This window comes from Enhydra lutris, unplaced genomic scaffold (genome assembly GCF_002288905.1).
Source record: "Enhydra lutris kenyoni isolate GAN:26980312 unplaced genomic scaffold, ASM228890v2 scaffoldscaffold125, whole genome shotgun sequence".
In the NCBI taxonomy this organism is placed as follows: domain Eukaryota; kingdom Metazoa; phylum Chordata; class Mammalia; order Carnivora; family Mustelidae; genus Enhydra; species Enhydra lutris.
In genome coordinates, this window is record NW_019154209.1 from 90349 (window position 1) to 117794 (window position 27446).

The following is a 27446-nucleotide window of genomic DNA, read 5'->3' on the forward strand; positions in this document are numbered from 1 at the left end:
ATCGGGCTCTCTGCTCAGCAGAGAGCCTGCTTCCCTTCCTCTCTCTCTCTGCCTGCCTCTCTGCCTACTTGTGATCTCTGTCAAATAACTAAATAAAATCTTAAAAAAAAAAAAAGAATTTGAACAGGTGGAACACCTGGGTGGCTCAGACAGAAGCATCTTCTTTTAGCTCAGGTCATGATCCCAGGGTCCTGGGATCCAGTCCTGCATTGGGCTCCTTGCTCAAAGGGAACCTGCTTCTTCCTTTGCTTGCCGCTCCCCCTGCTTGTGCCTGTGCTTTCCCTCTGACAAATAAAATCTTTTAAAAAATTGAATAGGTAAATTAGCAGTGACATCATGAGGAAAGAGTAAGATGATGTGGACGTTTGGAGTAGGGGGAGAAGAGTAAAGTGATCTAACAGCCACTCCCTTCAAATGTGCTCAGTTTCAGTTAGATTATGTCAGCTAACGCACCCCAATATAGAAGCTCCCTTGAGGATGTAGGCTGTGAATAAATGGTACCAGAACCCTTTTGAATCATGGAATTCAAACACTGGTCCTGGATGAGAAGTGGTCATGGAAGGGTGGGGCCCAGCCAGAGTGCTTCAGTTCAAGGGCTCCTCCAACCCAATGTGCCTAAAAATGCCCCAAGGTATGATTTGCCCCTAACACATCTAGCCACCCTACCAACATACACCTTGTTTTCCTTTCATGCAAACACGGTAGCACTTACAATTCAACAACCAGCCAGGCTTATGTTTTCTTCCCTCTATCCCTGCCCCAGGCCCTTTCAGAGACAAGGCTCATCACTATTCCCCCTACCATCACTGCCACCCAGATGGGGACCTGCAGACTTGGTGGAAGATGCATAGCCTACAGCCCATCACAGGAATGTCTTGCCACTGAAATCTGTTGCAGACTGATAAAGAAATCATCACCCTGCCAGGGAACCCCCCCACCCAGGTCTACCAGCAGCCTCGCCTGTAGTTGTACATTTAACTGTCCAAGACGGTTTTGTGAGAGTTACTCTTCAAACCAGACCAACCTACAGGATGAGGGACAAATCGTTAGCATCAGGGATCTGACCGTAATTTTATTTCTCTTGTAGAACAGAGTAGAGGTTAAATAAAGGATATGGGGTTTGCTAGTCCAGTGACTCAGAATTCTTTTTTTCTTGGAACAATGAAAGGGACAGTGAGAAGAGGCATGGTGGATGAATTTTTTTTTTTTTTTTTATGCAGGTACTTCAGGGAGAAGCACACCATTCCATCTGTATTCCCCCATCCCACTGGAACTGGTGCTTGGAGGGACAAGAGGGGGTGAGACTAGTCGATCAGTCATCAGTGTTGCCAGAGAGGTCGAGGACAGACATCATGGAATCAGACAACTTGCTGGCGAGTTTATCTGCAGATGGAGAAATACAGGCAGTCACTTAGTGGCTGGTTTGCCAAGAGAATGCCCATACGAGCTGGCCAAGAGCTACCCTGGTCTATATCAAACTCCCAAACTGGCTCACTTACTCCCAACACTAAACAACAAAACAATTGGGTGGGGGGTGTTGGCAGCCAGCATGCAATCTCACAGGTAGACCCATCTGCCTACCTGTGAAATGCTCACCCCAATAGAGCTTCTATCTCAGAGTGTCAGACTCACTGGTCTCCAAGTATTTTTATCCCTTCCTAGTATCCAAACAGCAATTTTCTTTTACTGTGTTGAGCTTAGCACTCTGTCGTTACCCTCAAAGCTCTCATAGCAAAGGGGCAGCATGGAAGTAGGGACTTTAAGCCTGAATGCTCACCTCCCATCCTCCAGCCATACCCTGCTGTCCTTCAGGGCTCCCCTCAGACATAACCTCCTCCAAGAAGCCCTCTCTGATCACCCCTACCCCATCCAGGTTAGGTTCACCAGACTGAGTTAGGTTTCCTCACTCTGCTTTCTGTGTCTGTGAATACTCCATGTTGCCAATGTCTGTTTTCTTATTTCCTCCTCACTCTCTTATAATAAGACCAGGAGTTCAAGGGTAATTCGTCTCTGGATTTCCAGTACTCAATGTGAAACCAGGCCAAGAGCAAAGAATTGGACTTCTGCGGTCAATCCTAGGTTTACATTTTGGATCCATTAAATAGCAGTTGTTTTACCTTGAGTGTGTCATTTAATGTCTCTGGGCCTCAGTTTTCTCACATACCAAATGGGGTAAGACTTGCAATGAGTTAAAGATTAGTGTAACATGAAGACCTAAATCAGCCAACTACACAACAGACCACCATTAAAATGAAGGAGGAGGTTCTTTTGTAAACTGCCATTAAATGGAAACATGATGTGGCAAAACTGTATGTTCAGGTGACTAGTGTTTGCATAGAAAGAGAGGACAAAAAATATAGATATAGAGATATTTGCCTGTGTACCTATCTCAGAAATGAGATAGAAGAAATTAATTGGTCACTCTGTGAAGAGGTCTAGATGACTGGGAGACTGGAAGGAGAAAAACATTTCGCTGTATATCCCTTTGTACCTTTTGAATTTTGAGTATATCACCTATGGATAAAGTAAACATTACATAGAACCCGTAAGCTTCCTAACACAGAGAAAGCAGCTAAGAAATAAATGGTGGCTATTTGACACATAGACTAGGCCAATGGTTCTCCAAGTATGGTTCCCAGAAGAGCAAATCAGCATCAATCAGGAACCAGTTAGCAACAAAAATTCTTAGGCCCAATGGCCAACATACTCAATCAGAAACTCTGGGGGGGGGTGCTCAGAACTCTGTGTTTTAACAAGCCATCTAGGCAATTCTAATAATGAGTAAAGTCTGAGAACCACTATGCTAGTAGGTGAGTCCCCTAACCCATCTCTGCCCCTTAACTAGGGTTAGCCTGGCACTGGACACATTCAGGAGCTCCTAATCGGGCCCAAGTGGGCGCTTTTTGGAGCATGGGAAGGAGGGGTATTGTCAGGTGCCCCCACCAGTACGCTTCTGCATCTTCTTCTTATTCTTCAGGGCAGAAGCAAGAGCCTGGCCCTGCTGCAGGGGATCGGTCTCCATGATCCTCTGCAGCACTGGGCGGCGATCCACAGGGCAGATGTCCACTGTGCTACTGTTCCTGGGGTAGTGATCCACATTGCGTTTCACCCACCCCATCTGATGTCGGTTCGGATTGGTGCAATACCCAGTGAGATCTCCAATCTGGAGAGAGAGAGGACAACAGTTAGGTCTGGGCCCCTAGAGTACCGCCAAAGACTTCTACAGAGGAGACAGGTTTGGTTAAGAATAGGAAGCCTAGAGCCACACAGAACTAAGCTCCAAGTCTGGCTCCATCACAAACTAGAAGGTGCTTAGTTAATTTCTCAGCTGTGGCTGGCTCATCTGTCAAATGGGGTAAACAATGGGTAGCTTACATGGCTTTTGCAAGAATAAAATAAAGAAGCAGAGTTACTTATCAATGACAATTGGTATTATTCTCTTCTCAAGTGACCCTACAAAGTCTTACTCAATTTAAAAGTATTTTTCATTTTTCTCTCATTGAGTAAATTTATTTACTTATTTACAATTTTATTGTTATGTTAGTCACCATACAGTACATCATTAGTTTTTGATGTAGTGTCCCATGATAACAACTATTTTCTGATGCCTATTCTGTGCCCAGCTCTATGTGGGGAAATGTTGGAGAAATGAGTCAAATGCAGTCCCATCTTTGAGAACCAACCAGTCTAAAGAGGATACAACCAACCAATACCACAAGCCAAGTTAGAGTTTGTTAAGTGCCCACCAGAAAGACACAGCGCAAGTGGCAGAGGTTTTGGAGAAGGCGGTGGTCAATATGCTTCTACTGACGGGAAAGTCATTCCTGACCATGAACAATGGAAAAGCACAGAACATAGCTGGGCATCCAAAAGGGTGCCTGTCTGGCTGGAGTACATGTAGGTACACATGGGTGGTAAAAGCAAACATTGACAGAAAGCTCACGGTGTGTAGTACACACAAATACATGTGTGTACACATATATATGGACACATACACAAACTCATTTACTCCTGCAACAGTGCTCTGACAAACAAAGCACCTAAGGTCACAGAGCTAGCAAACAGTGGAATAAATAAGAACCCTAGCAGTGAGGCTTATACTAATGTATGACTACCCATTACACTGTGGTGGGGAAAAGGCAAGGCTACCACACTATACAACTCTGGGGCTGCAGCAGAGGGCACCATTCACAATATGGCACACCTAAATGGTTATCTCTCAGAGTTGTACAAGGAAGTGGCCCTGCTCAGATTCCCTGAACCTGAGTCTGAAACCTATAGCATAGAGCGGGGAACTATTCTACGTCCCTAAGGAAAAACGGTATGCTCTGGGGCTTATGGGATCATTGAGAAATACTACCAGACACACTTAAGCACACAACTTTACACTGGTTTTCCTGTAAGCACCAGAGGAATCTTGAAAACTATATGAGAATGAGAATGGCATGTCACCACCACACTGCAGGCCTCATCATCTTGCACAGAATATAGGTGACAGTTTCCTTCCTACACCCCCTGCCTCCACCCCAGTCCCTTTCTTTCCAACCTGATTTTTACTGTGGCTGCCAGAGTGAAAGTTCCTTTTTTTTTTTAAGATTTGATTTGATTTATTTATTTGAGAGACAGAGAGCAAGCATGAGTCTGGGGGGAGGGGGAGGAGGAAAGAGGGAGAGGAAGCCTGATACAGAACGCGATCCCAGGACCCCGGGATCATGACCTGAGCCATAGGCAGATGCTTAACCGACTAAGCCACCCAGGGGCCCCCTGAGTGTGAGTTCTAATACATGATGACTGTGTCATTTCCTTGCTTAAGAAACCCTTCCAGATATTGTGGAACCATCGAAAATAAAGGATGGCTCTTCAGTAATCATGGGGAACAATCTACAAGATAAATTTGTAAGTGAAATAAGCAAAGTGCAGAACACAACTAGCATGCTATTATTTGAATTAAAATAGATCTATCTCTGTATAAGTATACATGCATGTGCATAAAAGATAGAATAGCTATGGAAAAGACATTCAAGTCTGTGAATAGTGAGTGCCTCCAAGGAGGGGACAAGGTAGCTGGGAGACAGCTGCAAGAGAGAAAGTTACTTTCCACTGTATCCACTTTAGTATCTTTTAAATTTTATACCACGTACACATACTACCTAGTCAAAAAATAAATAAAAGGTATTTTTTTTTTTTTTTTTTTTTTTTTTTTTTTTTTTCAGGAAGCCCGATGCGGGGCTTGATCCCAGGACCCTGGAACCATGACCGGAGCCAAAGGCAGATGCTCAACAACTGAGCCACCCAGGCGCCAAAAGGTATCTTTTTTTATAAAAAATATAAAATATGAAAAACATTTTAAATAAACAAAATGGGGAAAAAATAGAAAACCCTTTGACAGAAAAAAATAACCGATTGTCAGTGTTTTCCTAACACCCTTGGTTTAAGGTCTAACTCAAGGACTGCTATGATCTGATTCCAGATTCATCTCTCCTTGCCTCCACTCTCACTCCAACCACCCCATAGCACTAACGTTTCCCCAAAACACCACTCTCTCTCCTCTTTGGGCCTCAGCATAAGCACCATCTGAGCTTCTGGCCATGGGCCGCTGCCTGACTCATCCAGAGAATTCCTCAGCCTCCAAGAAGTGGCACAAGGATCAGGGCCTTCAGGGAGACTTCCCTGACCCACAAGTAGTATAGGTTAGGGCCCTTGGATCCATGCTTTCCCAGCCTCTGCCCTCACCCCTAGTCTGCGTGTCTCCTGTAACAGTGCAGAGGTCTGTATGTGAAACCCATTAAACTGTGACCTCCTGAAGGGCAGAGACAGAGAAACTGGCAGAAGCAGCTGAAAAAGCCTCCAGGAATCATAAGCAGGCATACTGACTTGATCACAGAGGTACTGGGGAGCCATGACAGGTGAGGTGACATGGTCAGATTGTGCAATTAGAAACTATGGTACATATGTGGAGGTGAGAAAGGGTTAGAAACTTAGGCTTATAGAAATGGCAGGGACTATAAGAAGCTGATAGCTTCTCAACAGACATAGGAGGGAGAAGCCATAGGACTTGCTGACTGACCGTCTGGTATACTGGATGCTAGCTGGAGGGAAGAGTCAGGGGTACCCAGGTTTGCAACTTGAACAACTGAGTGGCTGAACGGGGATACCTGTTTTCTAGGCTGGAGCCAGGATGGAAAAGCTACTTGAGAGAGCATGCCTCCTCCTTGGACCTGCCATTGCCTGGTAAAGGATGCAAACACCTGATGCCCATGGGGCCCACGGGGAGCGAATGAATGACCTACATTCCCCACCCTTACAGGCATACCTTGTGGAAGCCAGGCAGAAGGGACCAACCACTCCCCAGAGCCCTGGGTAGAGGAGAGGGTTACCATGAAGAAAGGGGACAGGTACCTTGTACACAGTGGTTTTATTTTCCATGGCATCTGCTATTTTCATCATTGGAGAATGGAGCCACTTAATCTCCATTTCGAGCGGGTCCATGTCACCCAACAGTTCATCTGCTTCTCCAGTGGCCAAGCCTTTAACACAACCAACACCACTGTCAGAGCCCAACTCCTCCCTGATGCCAGGCTCCCTGTCAGTGCCCCCACCAACCCATTCAGGCCTCAGTGGAAAGGATATGTGGACACTGCCCAAGGGAGTTGGGAGAGAATGCTCTTTCATTCCTGATGGGAGGCCACATGACAAAGGATTAAAGACATGGGTCTTGCAGTAGGGCATTCGCCTGCTGGGAGCTGGTCTTGGAGCCTTAGCTTCCTCATCAAGAAAATAAGAATACCACAAGCCTATGACATGGGGCTGCTGTCACAGCAGAGGATACCTGAAACGCACTGGCCTGAGACACTGCTCAGTAAATGGCAGCCACTGGGTTTCCTTCCCAGGACGAGGCCTCTCTCCCCTTCCCTCTGGCCCCTTGCCTGGAGCTGGCCTCCACTGCAAACCATTAATGTACACATTGCCCTAAGCCCATGCTATCCTCCCCCCTACTTCTAAACTTTGCCCCCATCCCCTTCCTCTAATTCCTACTCACTCTTCAAGATCCAACACTAGGGCCAACTCCCCTAGGAAACTCTCACCATTAACCTCTCCCTCTCCTCAATTTTCCAGACCTCTATCTTTTGCCAAAGCACGTTCTCAGTGATGGAGCCCCTCTTGCCCTCACATGCAGCCAGGGTCAAGCATCATCATAGGAACACACACTCTAATTCATCCCAACTACCCATGTGGTAGAAGAGAGAAGTAAAATTCAGAAAGAGAATGGACTTGCCAGAAGCCACCTGGGGAATAAAGTCTGAAGCAGGCAAGTCCTCTTGTCCTCGTCTGTAATCTAAGGACACTAGAAGGCCCTGAGAAGGAAAACTAGTGGCCCTCAAGAGAAACAGAGAAACCAGAAGCCAGGCCAGCCAGGGCTACTTCCAATGCCCGTGTGTCCACAGACCGGCCCAGAGAGCACAGGGCACCTTTCTGAGGTGGGGTAGAGAAGAGAGGAGAAGCCATAAGCCAAAGTCGCAGATGGTAGTACCTAAAGAGAATAAATTTCCTATAGGAGTTTCTCAAAGCCACATCTCTTTACCCCAGCAAATGATCACCATAATAACAACTAATATTCACCAAACACGTACTCAAAGCCAGCACTGCTGTGTTTTGACATATTAAGTTAGTCTTCATGACCATCTTACTGGGTGAGTGCTGCTGTCTCCATTTTATAGTTGATGCCATTGAGACTTGGAGAAATGAAGTAATGTATGCAGCAACACAGAGCTAACAGGAAACAAAACTTGAATTTAACTCCAGGCAGTCCATTCTTTTAACCACTTAGCTACTCCAGGCTGGGACAGTCTTAAGACTACATGGCAGAAGAGTTGCTTTAAATGTTACCTCTGCCTGCCACTGACCATGCACCATTCAGGAAATATCAGCGTTCTGTGACTCCAGTGCCTCCCCACCAATGGGGGTGAGAACAAAACTCTAGGAATAGACATGCAGTACCTGAGACAAAGCTTAGGGCAGTGAAGGGGTTTTGGAGAGGAGTGTTTTAGTCCACTCCAGGTCCCAAGAGATGGGGAAAGGACCCTCATATTTCCTGAGTACCTCACTGTGTACACAGTACTTTGCAGACTTTCTTTCCTATCTACCAAGAGTCCACAACCACCCGCATGGCCCAGGTTAGAAATCTCCACCCTGTGGAAGAAAACATTAAGCTTAGAGTTGGTTAAATAACTTTCCCAAAACCAGAGTAGGGCCATGGCAGAGTAAGATCAAACATGGGATTTGTTGCTGGGTCTATGTGCCTCCCACCTAGGGCAAGACAAAGTACCAGGCAGGCCAGTCCACTCGCCCCTACTTACATTCCATGGTGTCTTCATTGGCCTGCTCAGTATCCTCAATGTCAAAGACTTCAGTCATCTCCTTAATGATCTCAGCACTGAGATGGGCAGGCAGAGTGTGAGTGGCAGGTGGGAGTGTATAGAAGCTGATCTTCCCGCTGCATTGGGAGATAGGAGGAAACTGGCGATGTCATTAAGAGAACAAATGACCAATCAAAGAGAGAATGAGTTCCCAAGTCATAAACGATGAAGAACAAGGAAAACCCACAGTAGCTTCCAAACAGTAAGAAGCTGACTTGCTGAATAGTCACTGGCCACAAATTCCTAATGGGGACATGATCTGGAGCTTCGGCCTTCCCCTGCCCTAGGAAACAGGATGCCAGGCTGCCCTACCACCACAATAAACACAGATGCACCCTCCCCCACTTTGTGGAACCTGACTCTCGGCAGGTCCACCCTCACCCCTAGCCTTCTCCTCACCTCACCCAGTCAGCCAAAACAGCTTTGGCTGCCTGCTCCTGACTGTATATGCCTCCCTTCTTCTTCTTCCCCAAGCGGTGAGCCACCGCAGTCAGAAAGTGCTCAGTGGTCTGGAACCCAGAGATGCCATAATAGTTGGAAATCTGGTGAAGACAGAATGAAAAAAAAAACCATGAGGAAAAATGAAGGGCCCTTGGAGCTGAGCAAGGCATGAGCAAGAGTCTTCTGTACCTCCTCCAGGTTACAGCGTTGGAGGATGGTCTCTACCGGGGTCACAGGGTCTATCAACTTCTGCACGTGGACACAGTTGCGCAGGATGGTGCCCACCTCTGAGTTCGGTCCTGGGACAATGCCTGGGGCATCCAGCAGCCTGATGAACTTGTCCAGATAGACCTCCTGCATGAATCTAGGACAGGAAAGAGGAACTAAGAGAGACTGCAAGGCACTCATGAGCTGGGATGTATCTGGTATCCCCTAGGACCCAGGCACACAGCTGGGAGAGGGGTGAGGGGCAGATAGCACACTGATGAAGATGGAGAGATGCGGGGCTGGGGGCTCTGGGGCCCCTGGGACTCTGGGGGCTTTGGGACTAATTCTCCTCTAGTCCCTGCCACTGGTGACCAAGCTGCAGGACTGTGAGCAAGCTCCTGATTTTCTGAGCCTCCGCTGCCTCATCCAGAAAGTGGAGTTGCTTACCTATAGCCCCATCTTGCATGGCTGCTAAGAGACTTCAAGGAGCTGAGGAGGAAGCACCCAGCTCAGTGCCTGGCCCACACCTAGGGTGTACCAGGTCAATGAGGACTATTAGTGAGACTCCCGTGCCCAGGGAAGAATCAGAGGCTGGGCCAAGATAAGGAGAAGGGCAGGGGCTGAAGACACGATAAACTGGGGAACAGTATAGTCGAGGAGCTGTGGAGCAGGGGAGCAGGGAGGTGCTTACTTGGTGACGCCAGGAACGGCTCCCACGCTGCATGCACGGCTGCGCTTCAGGCTATTGATCAGGCTGCTCTTCCCAACATTAGGAAGACCTACAAAGGAGTGGCAGATGACTCAGGCCAGGAAGGGCCCTCAGGAGCATTTGGGCCAGGTTGTATGTGGGCAGCCCAGGCAGGGACAATGACCAAGCTATGGGGAAGCCAAAAACAGAGACTGGCCTCCTGCCTTCCCATCCCAGGCCCTGACTAAGCCCCAACATGGCCTACCTACCCTTTTCCTCCATTTGTGAGCATACTGGGTAGACAGGTCCCTCTCTCAGTAATGACACTCACCTCCCACTTACAACCAGCCTGGGAAAGGTGTTCAACGCAAGGCCTCTGTAACACGATCCAACAGAAGGCAGACATGAGGAAATGTCTGCGGAACAGAGAACCATCCGTCCTGATGTAAAATTCACCCGGTGGGGAGTGGGAGAGCCCTCTCCAGAGGGCTGAACCACTGTCTGCCCGTGGTGCATGTTTTCTGTTCAAGCATCTGTGAGTACCTCCAGGCCTGTGGATGTCTTTGTGTGTCACCCCCTCACCAGGTCTCTTGTTCTCACCATTCTCCTTCTCTGTATGCCAGAATTTATGCACATAACGCTCTTTTTAAGATTTTCATTATTTGAGAGAGCAAGAGAGAGACAGCACTAGCACGGGGACGGGGGGACAGAGGCAGAGGAAGAAACAAACTCCCCACTGAGCAGGGGCTGGATCCTAGAACCCTGGGATCATGACCTGAGCTGAGGGCTAATGCTTAACCGACTGAGGCATCCAGGCGCCCCCGCAGACAGCTCTCTTATGGATGTGCCTATGTGTGTGTACCCCCCATGTGTGGAAGTCTCTGCACATCAATGTGTATGTGTGTGTGTGTATGTGCACGTGTGTACACATGCACATGCATATCTTTTGGTTATTCTCATTCTAAATATTACTCTTTTTTCTATGTTTACTTTCTCCCGCTCAGTCTTTTTCTCTATCATGTATTTCTTTCTCTGCGTAGCTCTATCTAAGCACCTTACTCTACTGGTTTTTCTCTTTGTCTCTCATTCTGGCTGTTGACCTTTCTGATTCTCCCCACCCCATCAATTCTGCCTGCCCCTCTTTTTACTTTTTGTTTTTTTTTAATTTAAATTCAATTAATTAACATATAAGGTATTATTAGTTTCAGAAGTAGAGGTCAGTGATTCATCATTCTTATATAATACCCAGTGCTCATTACATCCCGTGCCCTCCTTAATGCCCATCACCAGTACTCCATCCCCCCTCCCTCTCCCCTCCAGCAAATCTGTTTGTCTTCTATGATTAAGAGTCTCTTATGGTTTGCCTCCCTCTCTTACTTCATCTTGTTCTATTTTTTTCCTCTCTTCCCCTATAATCCCCTATTTTGTTTGTTAAATTCCACGTATCAGTGAGATCATATGATAATTGTCTTTCTCTGATTGACTTATTTCACTTAGCATAATAGCTTCTAGTTCCATCCATATCACTGAAAGTGGCAAGATTTCATTTTTTTAAATTGTCCCTCTTTGCCAACTTCCCTCAGTCTCTTTCTGTGTTTCTTCTCTCCATGGGCTTGTTTCTGTTTGTATGCCTCTCTGCACATGTTTCACTGTGCTTCCTTCTATCTCTGTATATCCCTAGCCCTCCCTCTGTCTCTATTTCTCTGTGAATATGTATCAATCTCATCATAGACATGTTTGTGTATATGACTCCCTCTGTGACTCTAGGGATGTGACTGAGTCTGAGGATCCAGTGTATCTGAGCACACGTGTCTCTCTGTGCCTTTATTTGCTTGCAAGAAACAGAGTTGGGGTGAGTATGTGCAAAGAACTTAGGTCTGCATGTGTGTTGCCTCTGGGTCTGGACATATCTGCACAAGTGTGGATCTGTACATGTATTTGTGGATCTGTATGTGTTTGTAGGACTGTGTGTGTTCCTCTATGTCTACCTCTTTGTTCTGGTTCCTTCCCTGTGCACCACTCTAGGAATCCGTCTATCTGTGTCTGCCTATCTCTCCATTGTTTCTCTTGAAGGATTTTATTTATTTATCATAGAGAGAGTGCGAGAGTATGAGCACAAGCCAGGGGAGTGGCAGGCAAAGGGAGAAGCAGGCTCCCCGCTGAGCAAGGGGTCCAATGTTGGACTTGATCCCAGGACCAGATCATGACCTGAGCTGAAAGTAGATACTAAACCAACTAAGCCACCCAGGCGTCCCTCTCTCATTATTTCTTTGGTTTGTGTGTCTGCCTCTCTACATGCATAAAGTATCTAGCCCTCTTATGTCTCTCTCTGTAGGTCTCTATATCCTTCTGGTATGTTTTTGTGATCATTACCTCCCTCTCTTGGCATGCCTCTGTCGTTTAAATCCATCCTTCCTTTCCACTCCACCAATCCCATCATTTCCCAGTTCATTTTCTATGTCTATTCAGATCTGTATATCTCTACCTTTTTCTCAGTGTCCAGCTCTCTCCAATATCCTTCTCTTTTGGTTTTACTTCCTCTCCCTGACAGTCTATCTCTGCTTCTCTCAATTTCCCTCTTCTCTCTCCCATCATCCTTTCCTCAGTGCCCTGGGTTCTAGACATGCTCCGGTATGAGTATTAGCTCTACCTTGTCTCACACAGGGCTGCTCCCCACAAGTCCCTTTCCCTTCTCTGGGCCTCAGTGTTCTTATCTGTCAAAGAGATATGTTCACTCCTCCTTCCCACCACCCACAGCTCTGGTAGGATGAGATGGCACCAAATCCAAGCACAACCCTATGTTATTTGGTCCACGGTTCTAACACTCAACGTATGGTGGTGACTCTCAGTATGCCTTCCTATGTTCACCAATACATATTATAAATCACAAAACCGTTCCTGAACTGCTCCTCTCTTCCCCAGAGGGGTAACACAAAGCTCCCAGAATCCTTTGCCCAGTGAAACCCCTACCCAAGGAAGAAGACTGGGCCCCACAACCTCCCCACAGGTCTTACCCACAACACCCACACGGATATGGGTGCGCACTTCACCAAGGCGGCAATAGTTCCCCAAAACCCTCATGAGGTTTTCAGCTCCAAAGCAGGCTTTGCTTTTTAGCAGTGACTCAGAGGCCTGATCCACTGGTACAGTGCAACGATTCTGGAAAACGAGGGGTATTACAGAAGAGGCATCAGGTGGGAAATGCAGTCTGAGTCCAGATTTCCAGCTTTCAGTGAAACTCTCAGGGCCACCTCCCTGTTATCACCGAGCTCCCCAAGGCTGAAGCAGAGGGCTTCTCACACAGGCCCTGAATATCTGCCATCTCCCTGCTTGTACAAGGCCCGTTTTTCTGTCATTGCGTCTTCAGTCTTCTCTGTCCCTGCCTCTCTCTAGATACACATATCTCTTGCCTCCCTCAGCATGGAAAGGATGGCACCCCGGCCTCTTGTCAGGCCGGGTTTGAGTTCCAGCTCTGCCTTACAGATGTGTGTACATCAAATCCTCCCCTTCTCTGGGGCCCAGTGCCCTCATCCACAAAAGAGGGACACTGCCTTCCCTGCCTGTGGTGGGAAGACAATCCCTGGCCCACAGCCTACCTTCCCTTATTTCCTCACTTAAGGCCATTCCAGCTTCCATCTCCTTACTCCTGATGTCACATCCTCTGCCCAGAATGCCTTTCTACCTCCTCCTCTTTCCTTACCCACCACAGCATTGCAAAATAGGAATTAAGCTAAATATCCATCAGTAAGAAACAGGTTAAGGAAACAGATCCTTAAAGTTGAATACAAATGAAAGAGAGCTGTTAGAAAAGGATGCTCATCAGATTTCTGCCATTGAGAAGGCTAAAAATTATGAATGAGGTTATCAGGTTCTCCCAAATGAGTAAGATTAAAATGCTTAATGATATCAAGTGTTGGAAAGGATGTAGGGAAATAAGCCCTCTCACACATTCGTCTACCCCAGTGGTAGGAAGATAAACTGGTACAGCCACTGGAAGGGAGGCAATTTGTCAGTGTCTAGGAAAATGTAAAATACATAGCCACTCCACCTCTCAGTATCCAACCTATATGAACACTCATCTACCAGCCAAGAAAACATATGTAAGGGTATGTGCTAAAGTACTGCTTTAATGGTTAAAAATTGGAAACTAATTTTATTTAGCAACAAAAAAGTACACCTCTATTTAAAAAAAATCTGCCAAGGTCAGGGGGGAAAGCCAGCCCCAGGATGACACACAGAAAACTCCCAAACACTTCCTTCTCTTTACATATACATCTACATATATATAAAGCACAGAAAAAGATCTGAAAGGATATACACCAAGCTAACAATGGTGGTTACATCTGCGTATGGATAAAGGAGCCTAGAATTAAGAGTAATGATAAAAAATATTAAAGCTGTGTGTAATTGCTTTTACTTCTTCTACTTTATTTTTTCATAAAGAGTAAGTTCTACACCTAGAGCAAAGTTGAAAAATGTCCCCCAGCACCGAGTTTCTCTCTTCAGACACAATCAATGTTTCTGTAATACTTTAATAGTTTACAACTAAAATGTATTTCTGTGTTAATGATACAATTAGAAAGTAGTGTGATTTGTGTTAGAGAAAAATGAAGACCTATGTTTTTAAAAGCTAACAGTTAACTACATTTTCCAAATTTTCTACGGACAGTATGTACTACCTTTTTATCTGGAAAGAAAAAAAAAAAACTTTCCCAAAAAGCTAAAATATAGGAAGGAGTAAAGTAAAACAAGTATTAAAAGGCCATCTAGTAAGGTAAAAAGCTCAAAGTTGAAAGCCCAGTTCAATTACCAAAGGGCTGAAGGCCCTAGTGCAAGTCATGCTCCTCTAACCCTGGCCCCAGCTTACCAGGTTTTTGACCTGATGCTGTGTGCTGGCCTTGAAAGCCACAGTCGGCAGCTCATTCCGAAGGTACTCCAGCCACTTCTCTACAACCTCTTTGGGGACCAGGTCTGGGGAAAATAGAAAAAGGTAGGACTAATAAGGAGAACATCACTTCAATGGCTCAGTCCAAAGATATATCCACCCACTCCCAAGGCTAGGCCCACCTCCTTATCTCCCTGGCCCTATCAGTACCTGTCCAGCTCCCAGGACAGGAAATTAGAAAGGAAAGTCTAGTCTAGGAGTCTAGGAGTCTAGGAGACCAGTTGGCCCTCCCTGAGAGGACCTCTGTCCCCTGGGGAAAATGAGAAAATCAGCTGCTTGGTCCCAGATGCTTTCCTTCCAACCCAGGCTTCCTAAAGATCGTGTTTCTCACTCTCTCTGTGGATCATTCTAGGTTGGGCCAAATGTCAAGAATAACTCTGATAAGAATATGGCTATCATTTGTAGAGTACTAACCGTGCATACACCAAGCACTTTATCGTCAATTCTCACAACGGCCCTGTGAGATTGGGACAATCACAGCCCATTTTACAGCTAGAGAAACGAAACCTCTCAGGTGACACAACTTATCCAAGATCCTAGAGAAAATTGACAGAACAACTGGGATAAGACCCAGACCTCAGTGACTCCTGAGCCCATATACTCTTCTGCCCTAGTCTTTGGGTTCCAGCTTGGGGCAGACAGGAACTCCTTGGGGTTGGCCAATAAGGCTCAAAATGGCAAGAACAAGGGACTAAAAGGCAGACAGGCTTGGACCCCATCCCCAACTTATGCTTCACTGTGTCTGTGTGTGCATGCGCATGTGCATGTGTGTGTATGTCTTTAAATAAGTGATTTCAACTCTCAGATTCCCGGCTTTACACACAACTGTTTTTAACTACCACTGAGCTGCTGAGTCTCAGGGTCTGGTCGGAGCTAGTCTTTCAAGAAGGTCTGGTCCCTGCCCTGCCTTACCCAATTCTGCCCCAACACCTACCAATCTTGTTCAAGACGAGGACCAGCTTCTTATTGCCTTCTGCCTGCAGGACAGCCTCCTCCATTTGGAAGCAGCGGCAGCCCAATGGGTCCCTGGCATCCAGGACTTCCAAAATCACATCAGAGTATTCTACCACCTGCAGGGCAAAGAACAGGGGATGAAGGCAGGGAAAGGACTGGGTATGAATCACGCAGGTCCATAAAAGAAAGGTCTCCATTGGGGAGCCTGGGTGGCTTAGTGGGTTAAAGCCTCTGCCTTCGGCTCAGGTCATGATCCCAGGGTCCTGGGATCCAGCTCCACATCGGGCTCTCTGCTGAGCTGGGAGCCTGCTTCCCTTCCTCTCTCTCTGCCTGCCTCTCTGCCTACTTGTGATCTCTGTCTGTCAAATAAATGAATAAAATCTTAAAAAAAAAAAGAAAAGTCTCCATCTCAATCAGGAAAAATAGAAATGGAGAGGAGATGGGATGGGATTGGTGCCCTCCCTAAAGAGACTTAAAAAAATGGGTCCCATACCTTACGGAACTCCTTGTAATAAGCCTTCCTTGTCGCCTCATCATCCAACTGAGGAAACATATTTAATTCTTGCAGAACTTCCTCCTAAAGGAAAAAAAGAAAGAATGGTCCAGCGAGGGAAGAGGGAGTACAAGTCAGGGCTTTGGAAACCATGACAGGCTAGGGGAGCCATGGGAGTCCCAGCCCACCAAAGAGTAACTGTGACCAGCCAATAAAGCTGGAAACTGAAAGAATGTATGGAACCAGATGATGCACGTGTGTGCCTATCAAGTATGTGTTCAAGCACTAGCTAGGGACCTGAGTATGCACCTCTGTGTGAGAGGAAGGAATGTGAGGGGGAGGTGTAAGTGAAAAAAACAACCCATGTGGGAACATGGGATAGGGAAACCAAAATATGCACTCTATGCTAGAAAAGGAACTTTGAGCTGAAAAGTGCATCCTCTGTGAAATGAGAATATATGCCAGAAGGGCAATAAGTCCAAGGAGGAAGTTGGTATCCCCTTCACATACCCTCCTCTGTCAACCTTTCCCTCATACTTATTTCCTCTCCCCCTGTGCCCTGGTCCTAGGTCTCCCTCTACTCCCAATCCAGTCTTTGGGGTCCAGCTTAGGAGAGGACCCATCCAAGGTTGCCCAGTCACAGAGAAGGCTCAAAATGGCTCTCTGCTTCCCTCTCATAGCTCCCTCCCTCCATCCCCACTGTTTCTCGCCTTCTCTGCACCTATCTCCAACGTCCCCCTGCAACGCTCTCACATCTTTCCTCTTTCCCTTTCACAGGGTAAAGGCAATAGATGCTTCTGAGCAAACCCGAATGAGTCTGAACCAGAAGGGAAGGCTATTCTCTTACCTTATGCTCAAATTCCTCCTGGCGTTGCAGGACATCCTGACAGTAGCTCTCAATGGTCCTGCGTCTGTGTCTCTCTTGCTCCCGGGCAGCCTGCTGCTTCTCCCTCATCTCCTCAACCTAACAAGGGAATACACAGCAGGACTACAGCTGACTAGGTCTGTAACCTAAGGGAGGGATGGGAGACCTACAGTAACAGGGAGCAGGTGACAGAGGGAAGAAAGTGTTGACGTGGCAGAGGTAGGAGGAGCAGGGATACAGAGAAAGAGCAGATATGTTAGCAAGAGATAAGAGGTTTGAGGGAAAGGAAACAAGAGATGAAGGAAGGGAAAGTGTGGCAGAGAACAATAAAAAGAGGGCATGTGAAGCTGAGTGAGAATGTGTTCTAGGCAAAGGGAATCAATTAAGACCAGAGGGAGAAAGAGGACAAGGTCCTGGGATGCTCCATCATCTAAAAAGCAGGAAAAGGAAGGAACAAAAGAGACTGGGAAAGAGGAAGGAGGACATCCAGGAGAGGGAGATAACAAGAAAATCAAAGTGAGAGTGCTTCAAAGAAAGCATGGTCTCAAATCCTGACAATTGGCATGAAATGTTGGAAGGAGACTATCCATGAGTGTGAGGTCACAGAATGAACTGGTGAGGTTGACAAGAGAGGTTTCAGTGGAGAAGTAGAAACACAGCAGGGCAGCAACGGACTGGGAGGTGAGGGAGAATAAGCAAACGGAGACACTAAATCAAGTATCAAAGTGACCACCTTTTCTTCCCTCTTCCGCAAACAGCCTCAACAACCCTAACAACTCTTGGGGCACCTGGATGGCTCAGCTGGTTAAGTGACTGTCTTTGGCTTAGGTCATGATCCCAGGGTCCTGGGATAAGCCCTACATCTGGCTCCTTGCTGAGTGGGGACCCTGCTTCTCCCTCTCCCTCCACCTGCTATTCTGCCTACTTGTGCTATCAAATAAATAAATAAAAATTTTTTAAAAACCCTAACAACTCTGGTCTTTGCCCTTCCAGTTACCAATTCTGTGGACCTGGCAGTCAGGCCTGGCCCTCTTCCTCCCCCAAGGTCAAGGGCTTACCCTCTTCTTCTTTAATTCAGCCTCCCGACTGGCATGGTCATTGGAGTGAACAAACTGGGGAGCAGAGGCCACCTTGGAAGCTGCTTTCTTTCCATTCTGTTTTGCAGGCTGGTCACCGTACAAAAGGCAACAATGAAACAGAGCTAATGGACCCATGGAAATCACTCTTCCTGGAGGGTTAAAGCTGCTCAAAAATGTAGTCGTAGGGAAGAGAGGAATAAGCAAAAAGAAGGGCTCTGTCCTCAGAGGTCTGCCCATCTGGCTAAAAAGAGACCCTCCCTCTCCTAGGCAGAGACTGACTGAAGAACTCAAAGAAAGGTGGGGCAAATGGAAAAGTTTCCCAAGTAAAGGCCAAGGGAAACACTAAAGTAGCTCTCAAAGTGTGGTTCTTGGACCAGAGCAGCACCATCACCTGGGAACTGGTTAGAAATATGAATTTCGGGATGCCACAACAGACCTAAGGAATCAGAAACTCAAGGGTGAGGCCCAGCAGCAATTTGTGTCTTAACCAACCCTCCAGGTAATTCTGGGTAATCACCTATAGGGCTGGTTTAGGTTTGAGAACTTTAACCATATTAAAATTTGAGAACCACTGCCCTGGCCTATCTCATCTGTCTCCACCTTTCTTAGCCCGACCAAGAGCTGGAGGCAATTACGTTTTGGCCTCCCTCCTCAACAAGAGCAACAGGGACTTGGCAATCAGACAAACTCAAGTCCCAGCTGTGCTACCTTGGTTCACTAGGAACTTTCTCACCAAGACTCAGTTTCTTCATCTTAAAAATAGGGTGATCCCTACACCAAGGTAACTCAAGCACAAAGCAGCACGTGGCTTGTGGTAGAAACTTAATAAATGCTACTGATTCCCTACCACAGCCAACCAGAGAGGGAGGGAAAGCCAGATCCTCTGATTCCAATTTGCTGCTCTGTCTGGAATGACCCAACATCTACTGGGGTTTCTAGACGTCTTCTAGGACAGGGAACCTGTTCCTGACCTTACCCCTAACAAGGGGTCAAGCCAACTTACCTTCTTGCAGCCTTTGGGACCTTTACCTGGTTTTTTATTTTCTACAAAAAAAAAAAAAAAGCCATTATCCACCTACCCAACATCTGTTTATACCTTAATCAAAGCTAGGCCACACTGGGAACCTAAGGAAGACTGAGACACCGTGTCTGTCCAGGTCCAGAACAACAAAGACATGGAGATAACAACAACAGGGTCAGAGGAAGTGCTGGATAAAATGTTTGAGACATTATTTCAATGCAGACTGAAAAAATGCTTATGGGAATCCTGTGAAGAGAGTTACCGTGAAGAGTGCTTGCTTTTAACTGTTCTCTCTCCCCTAACTTCTGGCTGGGGGCAACTCAATAAATGCTGCACCAAGCTCAAGTTGGGGGCTGATGGCATGGGAAGGTGATCTGAGGAGTCCCAGGTGGCTAAGCCAGGGCAGATGCCCTCAGCACCTGGGGAGAGAACTGCTCCTTCCTGCTGACCCTGCTCAGGCCATTACCTCCAAAGGGACTTGCCCTATTTAGCCAAACTGTGGCCTCCCTTGGATACAAGGAAGAGAGAGCTCATCTTCTTCAATCACATCTAAACAAAGCCCAAGAACTTAAGAGGCCTCACCCTCTTCATGAGAAGTCCCATCTGCCATCCCCTTTACAGCTGGCCTCTCCGGGAAGAATGGCTGCCTTAATTCTTACTACCTGCAAGGGGGCTAAAAGAATTTCTAGAGGGGGAGGTTCTGGAAGGTCAGGATATATACAAACAAATATAGGAGCAGCTTGGAATTACCAGAGAACATGCTCCCCAACGACATAAGGTGGTTCACACTGAAGCAGAGTTAATATAGGAAACACAATTTAAATACTATTGCAAATACTTAAGGAGATTCAAGAAGATACCTCAAAGGAACTGTGTGAGGAAAAAAAGTTCTCAAAACTTAATAGTGAATAAAAATTCAACAGATGTAGTGAAAAACAACACAGATACCACTAATAACCAAACTAATAAGCTGGAAGATCAAGAGAAGAGCTTGCTTAAAGCAAAAATCTAAAGAAATGGAGATTATGAGTAAAAATTAAAAATGGAGAATGGGCCCAGGAGAGCTGAGATCTAAATAACAGGAGTTCCTAAAAAAGAAAAAGGCACAGATGGAGAAGCAATTATTTTTTAAAATAACAGATGAAAGTTCTTTCAGTTGAAAACAGTCTTGAGCGTTCAGATTAGAAAGGCTCATGGAACACCAAGACTAACAAAAAAAGACATACCACAGGGATACCCTGATGAAAATTCTTAACTCTAAGGATAAAAAGAAAATCTCATAAACTTCCAAACAGGAGTTTCCAACAAAAGCAAATATACAACTCTTAACATTTAAGACAAAATAACCATTACAAAGTTCTTTTTTAAAAAGATTTTTTATTTATTTGAGGGAGAGAGAGAAAGAGTGAGCACGAGCGGGAGGGGCAGAGGAAGGAGAGAGAATTTGAAGCCCTGAGCATGAAGCCAGACAAGGGACTCAATCTCCCAACCTTGAGATTATGACCTGAGCTGAATCCAAGAGCTGGACGCTTAACCAAGTGCGCCACCCATGCGCCCCATACCATGACAAAGTTCTGAAACAAGAAACTATATACCAAGCTAAATTCCTATACTTAAGCAACAGATCACTCTTACACAAAGTTAAAAAGCATTTTCAGATATGCAAAGATCAGCATCTGTGTTCTGGTAAAACTAGAGATGACCCTCGAACAACTTGAGTTTGAACTCCACAGACTCACTTACACACAGATTTTTTTTTTTTATAAATACATGTAGTACTGTAAATGTGTTTTCTCTTCCTTCCAATTTTCTTAATAACACTGTCTTTCCTCTAGCTTCTTGTATTGGAAGAATACAGTAGATAGTACATCTAAGAAAATATGTGTTAATAGACTGTTTGTGTTACTGGTAAGGCTTCCAGTCAGTAGTAGTAGTCTATTAGTAGTGAAGTTTTTGGGAAATCAACAGTTCTATGTTGATTCTTGACTGCACGGGGGCTCGGGGTCCCTAACCCCCATGTTGTTCAAGAGTCAATTGTACTTAAGGAAGTATACCAACAAAAATAAAAATTAACTCAGAATAAAGATCTAAAGCTAAAGGAAACAAATAATGATGGGCAGGAAATCTATTAAAACTTACCATTAAATTTTTTAAAAACTTACCATTAAATCTTTAAAATGCTACTAATATAGCTAAGAACTCTAATACATTTTTAGAAAAGATTTTTTAAAACCAGGAAGCATATCATAAGGAAATAGCTCAGAACCAAAATACCAAATTATTTCAACAAAATCCTGGAATCAAGCAACAGGGGTTGGAGAGAAGTAAAAGAGAAGTAAAATCATGAAAGCATGATCTTACTTTGGAATGACAGGATAAAAATAGTTATTACTTAACTTTGGTAAAGTGACAAGAGAAACTGAAGTTTAATTATGTCTGCTATAAACATGAATGCAACTACAACATAACTTTATAATCACTGGGGGAAACCTGGGTGGCTCAGTCAGTTAAACAACTGGCTTTAGCTTAGGTCATGATCCCAGGGTCCTGGGATCCAGTCCTGCATTGGACTCCTTGCTCAACGGGGAACCAGCTTCCTCCTCTGCCTGCCACGTGCTCTCTCTCTGACAAATCAATAAACAAAATCTTTAAAAAAAAAACTTCATAATCACTGGTGGAGGAATTTTTTTTGAACTTGAAAAGTAAATAAAAGACTAAGAAAAAATCAACAAAAAATAAAAAATAAAATGGCAGAAATTAGACCAAACATATCAATATGCACAGATCAAATTTCCCTGTAACAACAACAGACCTCGATGGAGTCTCCTTTTCTTCCAAAGTACTCATGTTGCAATGAAAAGAATGTGAGGTTGGGAATGAACTAGAACTGGCCATTTTACTCAACAATTACTATCTGCCTAATGTCCCTGGAAACTGAGGGCCTGTGTCAGATACAGGGACACAATAAAAAAAAATACATCACTTAGTAAGGAGAAAACACTCCTTGCAGGGCTCCTCAATAACCTCCCAGATTTGACCATTATCATTACCATTTGGGTCCAAGGTATTGCTGAGAGCTCAGACAGCTGCACCAGGAGGCACCTCCCCCACCTTCCACTGCAGTCACTCCACTTAGCCTGATCATTACTTAATTGCAATTTGCCAATCACAGTCTGTGTTTTATGAGCACATGTAAATTTTTTTTTAATATTCATGATTTTTCCCACTCATGTAGATGTATATGATTGTTCTTTAACAGGTAATAGTCATACAGTTCCAAAATAAGGTGTATTTTGAGAGGTCTTTCACACTTTTCCCTAACCACTTTCCTCATTGCAACAAGAAATCACTTATTAGTGCAAACGCAAATATAGGTAATCTTATTTTCGCCCATTAAAGATAACAGTATGTCCTCCTGTTGACAACTTGCTTTTTTCACTTAACAAATCCTGGAGATCTTTCCATCAAATAGTTTTTCCATATAATAGTCTTTCTATATAATCTTTTCATACAGTACTTCCTCCTTTATTTTAAACTGCCAGGGTTCTCATAGTCGGGCGCCTGGATGGCTCAGTCGGTTAAACGTCTACCTTCGGCTCAGGTCATGATCCCAGAGTCCTGGGATTGAGCCCCACATCGGGCTCTCTGCTCAGCAGGGAGTCTGCTTCTCCCTCTCCCTTGGCCTGCCGCTCCCCCTGCTCATTCTCTCTCTCTCTAATATATAAATAAAATCTTTATAAACTGCCAATATTCTTTTGTATGCATATACTCCATTTAACCAGCTAATTACTATCTTTTTCATCACTATCAGTAATTTTATTGTCCTCTGGTATTTGATGTTCTTAAATAAAATATAATTAATTTTGTTCATATTTCTTGTGTTACTTGGAAAAAATGATTATATGCTTTTGGTAGTCACCTAGCCAAAGTCTGATTCTTGTCGAAATTTTTGTATGATTATATAAAATAGTTGTATTGAATTTTTTTTCCACCAAGCCCACACAGGCAGGGCTACCATTCACACAGAGTATGGGGTCACTGGGTTGCACAAGTCTTGTCTAGTCTATGTTGTCATTTTCTATGTGGATTACAGCAAGATAAAGGCAGGAAGCACAGAACCAGACCTGCCCTAATGCCCTTGCCTTCCCTCTTACACAGGAAAGTCAAGTATCACATTTGTCTTCTCTCTGTAAGCTTTAAGCATAGTGGGAGGAAGAGCACTACGGAGACATTCCAGTGCCTGGCACAAAGTTAGTACCAAATAGCTATGACTAATTATGCTGGGCCCTTGAGACAAAAAGATAAACCAGGTATGAGTGAGAAGTTAACAGTGCAGTGGAGGAGACAGACCCATTTATACAGAGTCAATAGCCCCAGTTCTTAGGGGCACAGACCATGGAAACCAAGAGAGAAGCTTAATGGGAGAGATTCCTAGAGGAAGTGATGTGTAAGTTGAAATCTGAGAAATTAGCAAGAGTTATCCAGTTGAAGAATGAGGTAGAAGTGAAGAAAAGCATCTCGAAGGCAAAAAGAACAGCAATTTGTCCCCACTGGTATTTACTGCTATTCACCTCAGATCAAGTCAGTTAACTGTGCTGAGTCTCAGTTTCCTCAACTGTAAAATGGGAACGGGGATTAAGGGGAACACCACCCCCAAAGAAGTTGGGAAGACAACAATGATACCATACGTAGAAGACAGAGTAAATGATCTGGTACATACTGAGCAATTTTTTGAGGGTTTTTTTTAATTATTATTTTAGTATAGTTGACACACTATGTTATACTAGTTTCAGGCATACAACATAGTGATTCCACAAGATAAGTCTAAGTCTATGCATTATGCTCTGCTCACCCCAAGTATAGCCACCATCTGTCACCATACAGTGCTACAATACCACCAACTCTATTCCCTATACTGTAGCTTTTAATCCCAAGACTTATTCATTCCATAACTGAAAGCCTGTATCTCTCACTCCCCTTCACCCATTTTGCCCCATCCCCCCATGCCATACTGAGCAATTTTTTAAAAACAGAACTAACCTATGATCCTGTGATCACACTACTGGGTATTTACCAAAAAAATACAAAAACACTAATTCAAAGGGATACATGCACCCTAATGTTTATAGCAACATTATCTACAATTACCAAATTATGGAAAGAGCCCCAGCTCAAGTAGCTAGCTGCACCATGAGGCACCTCCCCTCAACTGATGGATGGATAAAGATGCGGTATATATATATCCAACAGACTATTACTCAACCATAAAAAAGAATGAAATCTTGCCATTTGCAACGATATGGATAGAGTAAGAGAGTATAATGCTAAGCCAAATAAGTGTATAAGAGTATAATGCTAAGCCAAAATAAGTCGGAGAAAGACAAATACCATATGCTTTCACCCAAATGTGGAATTTTAAGAAACAAAACAAATGAGCAAGGTTAAAAAAAAAAAGAGAGAGAGAGAGAGAGACAAGCCAAGAAACAGACTTTTAACTACAGAGAACAAACTGATGCTTACCAGAGGAGAGGTGAGGGAAATGGGGGAAATAGGTGATGGGGATTAAGGAGTGCACTTGTAGTGAGCACTGGGTGATGTATGGAAGCACTGAATCACTATATTGTACACCTAGAACTAATATAACATTGTATGTTAACTATACTGGAATTAAAATTTTTTAAAGAAATTTAAAGAATAATTTTTAAAAAGTTGCCATGAAATACCACAAATAGTCATGAAAGCTTAGCATTGGGAGGGGGTGATAAAAGAAACTCACTGTGTCTATGTTTCATCATGATGACTGGCTTGAAAGCAGGTAGGTTCAAATCTGCAGGCCTTCTTCCTGTCAGAATGGAAGAACCAATGTGAAGACAGATGGGGGGACCACAATGCCAAAAGCCCCCTTCCAAGACCCCTACAGGCAAAATGAAATGTGAAAAGAACTTGATAAGGAAGCCCTAACAATCGGAGAAACTAGGAGAAGAAGCTGTAATGGAGTTGGGGCCTGGTGTAGCTGTCTACACAGGGAAAGCAGCATCACACTATCCAAAAGGAAGCTAAATCTAAACCTCTCTTCCTGGGTGAAGACAGTGCCTCAATTTATCAGATGAAATCCTTGGTCCTCAGTGCTCCACCCTGTAGTGTTATATGCCTTAGTACTAACCCTCTCCATGCTAAGGGGATGGGGTGTACAAGGATGGCCTGTTTCTACATATTAATAGTACCTCCTTTCCCAAGTAGGGGGTTCTATATCTGATCTACCCTGGAAGTAGGGGGAAAGACAGATGTATACCAGGAGTCTACCTTAAGGAAAGGGGACCGCAGAACAACGCTTTTAATCTGTGTTTATTAAACTAAAGCTAGGAGTCAGTGAAAAATCTTGGTCGGTGGGAGGGGAGAGTATATGCCTGCATGTGTGGTTGGGGTCTGTTCCTTGGTGAGTGGGGTTAAGGAGATGCCTTCTGCTGCTCTACTCTGGGGTGTAGAGGAACTAGGAAAACCAGCACAGTGGCTACGTGCATCTCTGCCACATGGGAGAAAAGTGTAGGTCTGTACATCTCTAAGTTGGTGGGGAAGAGTCCTGGGTCTCTTTGCCCTTGGGAGGGCTGGGGGGAAAGGAAGATGATATGCCTGTCTCCACTACAAGGTGACATTAGTTGACAGACTAACAAAGCGGGGAGAGGGAGATAGGCAGTTTTTCATGAATGGGGTCTGCGCCTTGCCTGCTGTGGGCTATTCTAGACCCTTCCATGGGATGGGATGGGGAACAATCTGTTTATCTTTTATATGGGTTGAAGTCAGCAGTGTGCTAACACTGATAGGAACAGGACCTCTGGTTCTCCGCATGGAAGGAACACAGCTATAAATTCAGTGGATCAGTCCTTACACTTTGCAGAGAGGGGGCCGGTTACCCTGGATGGAGAAAAGGAGATTTGAGCTCATCTACCTTGGGTAAGCGGGGAGCTCACACACACAAAATATATACAGTGATCAGTGATGTCACTGCCTCTCAGCACTGTGGGGGATGCTGCACCTCTCTGCTCCCTTGGTGGGGGAGGGGGCTGTCTCTCATTTGCTACTTTTGGTGATTCCAAATCCTTGGGGAAGAAGGAAGGGACGGATGATCTTTGTTTACCTCAAAAGGAGAACAAATCTGAGCCTCTCCACCGCCGGGGGCCCCATAAGGGGCAGATCTGACAACATTCGGGGGTTAAGGATTGTTTCTCTTTGCTGCAGGGCATTTTTGGGACCGGGCCTTTACAAATTCGGCAAACCAGCGCCTCCTTATGGGGTAGGGTGAGGAGTCAGGTCTGATTTTCCACAATGGGGACTCACTCTAGGCAAGAGGAGGAAAATCTGCGTGGTTCTCTATGGGCTGAGGCACGTGCCAACCACTTAGAAGAGGGGTGATCTAACATCTCTGCAGTAGTGAGGGCGGGGCTTCCACAATTAGTTACAGAGGTGCGAGGCAGGGAAGTCTCCACCTCTTCAGTCTCTGTATACTAAACGTTTCTAAGCTCCCCTGTACCGGGGTCCGGCCGGGAAAGGCGGGAGTGTATGTCCGCGGAGGAGGTAATACATCAAAGCCTCTGTTCAAAGGCGGCTCTGTGTGCCTCCGCGCCAGTAAAGATACACGCCGCTCACCCGAGGTGGGGGAGGGCGGTATGTCTCTATAACCGTAGGATCTAAGCCGCCACATGGAAACGCCTGTCTACACTGGGAGAGTGCAGAATGGAGCCTTGCTATCCTGAAGGCAAGAGGGCACTCGATGCTTCTCCACACAAGTGGGGTCTGTGACTTTCTACATTTTGTAACCAGGGTTGTACACCTGGCTGGATGGGGTGGGACCGTGCTCCTTTACCCAGCGAGAGTGCATTTAGGCACATGCCCATTTGCGGAGCATTCCCTGTTCTTCATCTGGGCCCTTCTACCTACCACGGATGAGAGCCGGTTCTCTATCTGTCCATTCCAGGCTGGAAGACACTTCTAGCTACCACCTTAAATACACGATCCTCACCGCGCAGCTGGCTGAGAGAGCGCTCACAGCGAGAAAAGAGGAGAGTCGTCTCTTACCTCCACTTCCGGCGGGGATCAGACGGGAGAGAATGGCACAACGATAGGGTTGGTCCGCAGGTTGCGCTCGCGCCGCTAGGCTCTGACTTCCGGATCCCAGCCTTGCGGCGCTGGTTTGCCCGCCTTGCTTCCCCCTCCCAAGGGGCGGGGCTTCGGATTGACGGCTCGCGCCCGCCACCCCTACTCCGCAGGCGTGCTGGTCCCGCCTCCCTGCTACCCGGTGAGGTGAGGAAGAAATCGAGAGGGGATAGGGTGAGAGCGGC

The 27446-nt window shown here is 45.6% G+C and overlaps 1 protein-coding gene across 1 annotated transcript; it reads right to left on the reverse strand.

Annotated features, from left to right (window-relative positions):
- Window positions 1–1052: 1052 nt before the first annotated feature.
- On the reverse strand, window positions 1053–27446 carry LOC111139924 (G protein nucleolar 3 like). Its single transcript, XM_022492334.1, has 16 exons — window positions 27184–27446; window positions 24887–24952; window positions 19093–19133; window positions 18069–18176; window positions 16993–17109; window positions 16146–16229; window positions 15633–15768; window positions 14621–14724; window positions 12768–12912; window positions 9757–9844; window positions 9048–9222; window positions 8817–8959; window positions 8358–8494; window positions 6400–6527; window positions 2944–3163; window positions 1053–1383 (listed from the first exon to the last, which is right to left on the reverse strand). The coding sequence occupies exons 2-16, from the start codon at window positions 24903–24905 to the stop codon at window positions 1313–1315; spliced, it is 1716 nt and encodes a 571-aa protein (XP_022348042.1). The 5' UTR covers window positions 24906–24952; window positions 27184–27446; the 3' UTR covers window positions 1053–1312.

Bases quoted from the DNA above. Each gene is read 5' to 3' on its own strand.
- LOC111139924 (XM_022492334.1), bottom strand. The intron at 15,769-16,145 runs GTATGGGACCCA...TTTGCCCTGCAG, and splicing joins ATTACAAGGAGTTCCGTAAG to GTGGTAGAATACTCTGATGT. The intron at 14,725-15,632 runs GTAGGTGTTGGG...TATTTTCCCCAG, and splicing joins CCTCGTCTTGAACAAGATTG to ACCTGGTCCCCAAAGAGGTT.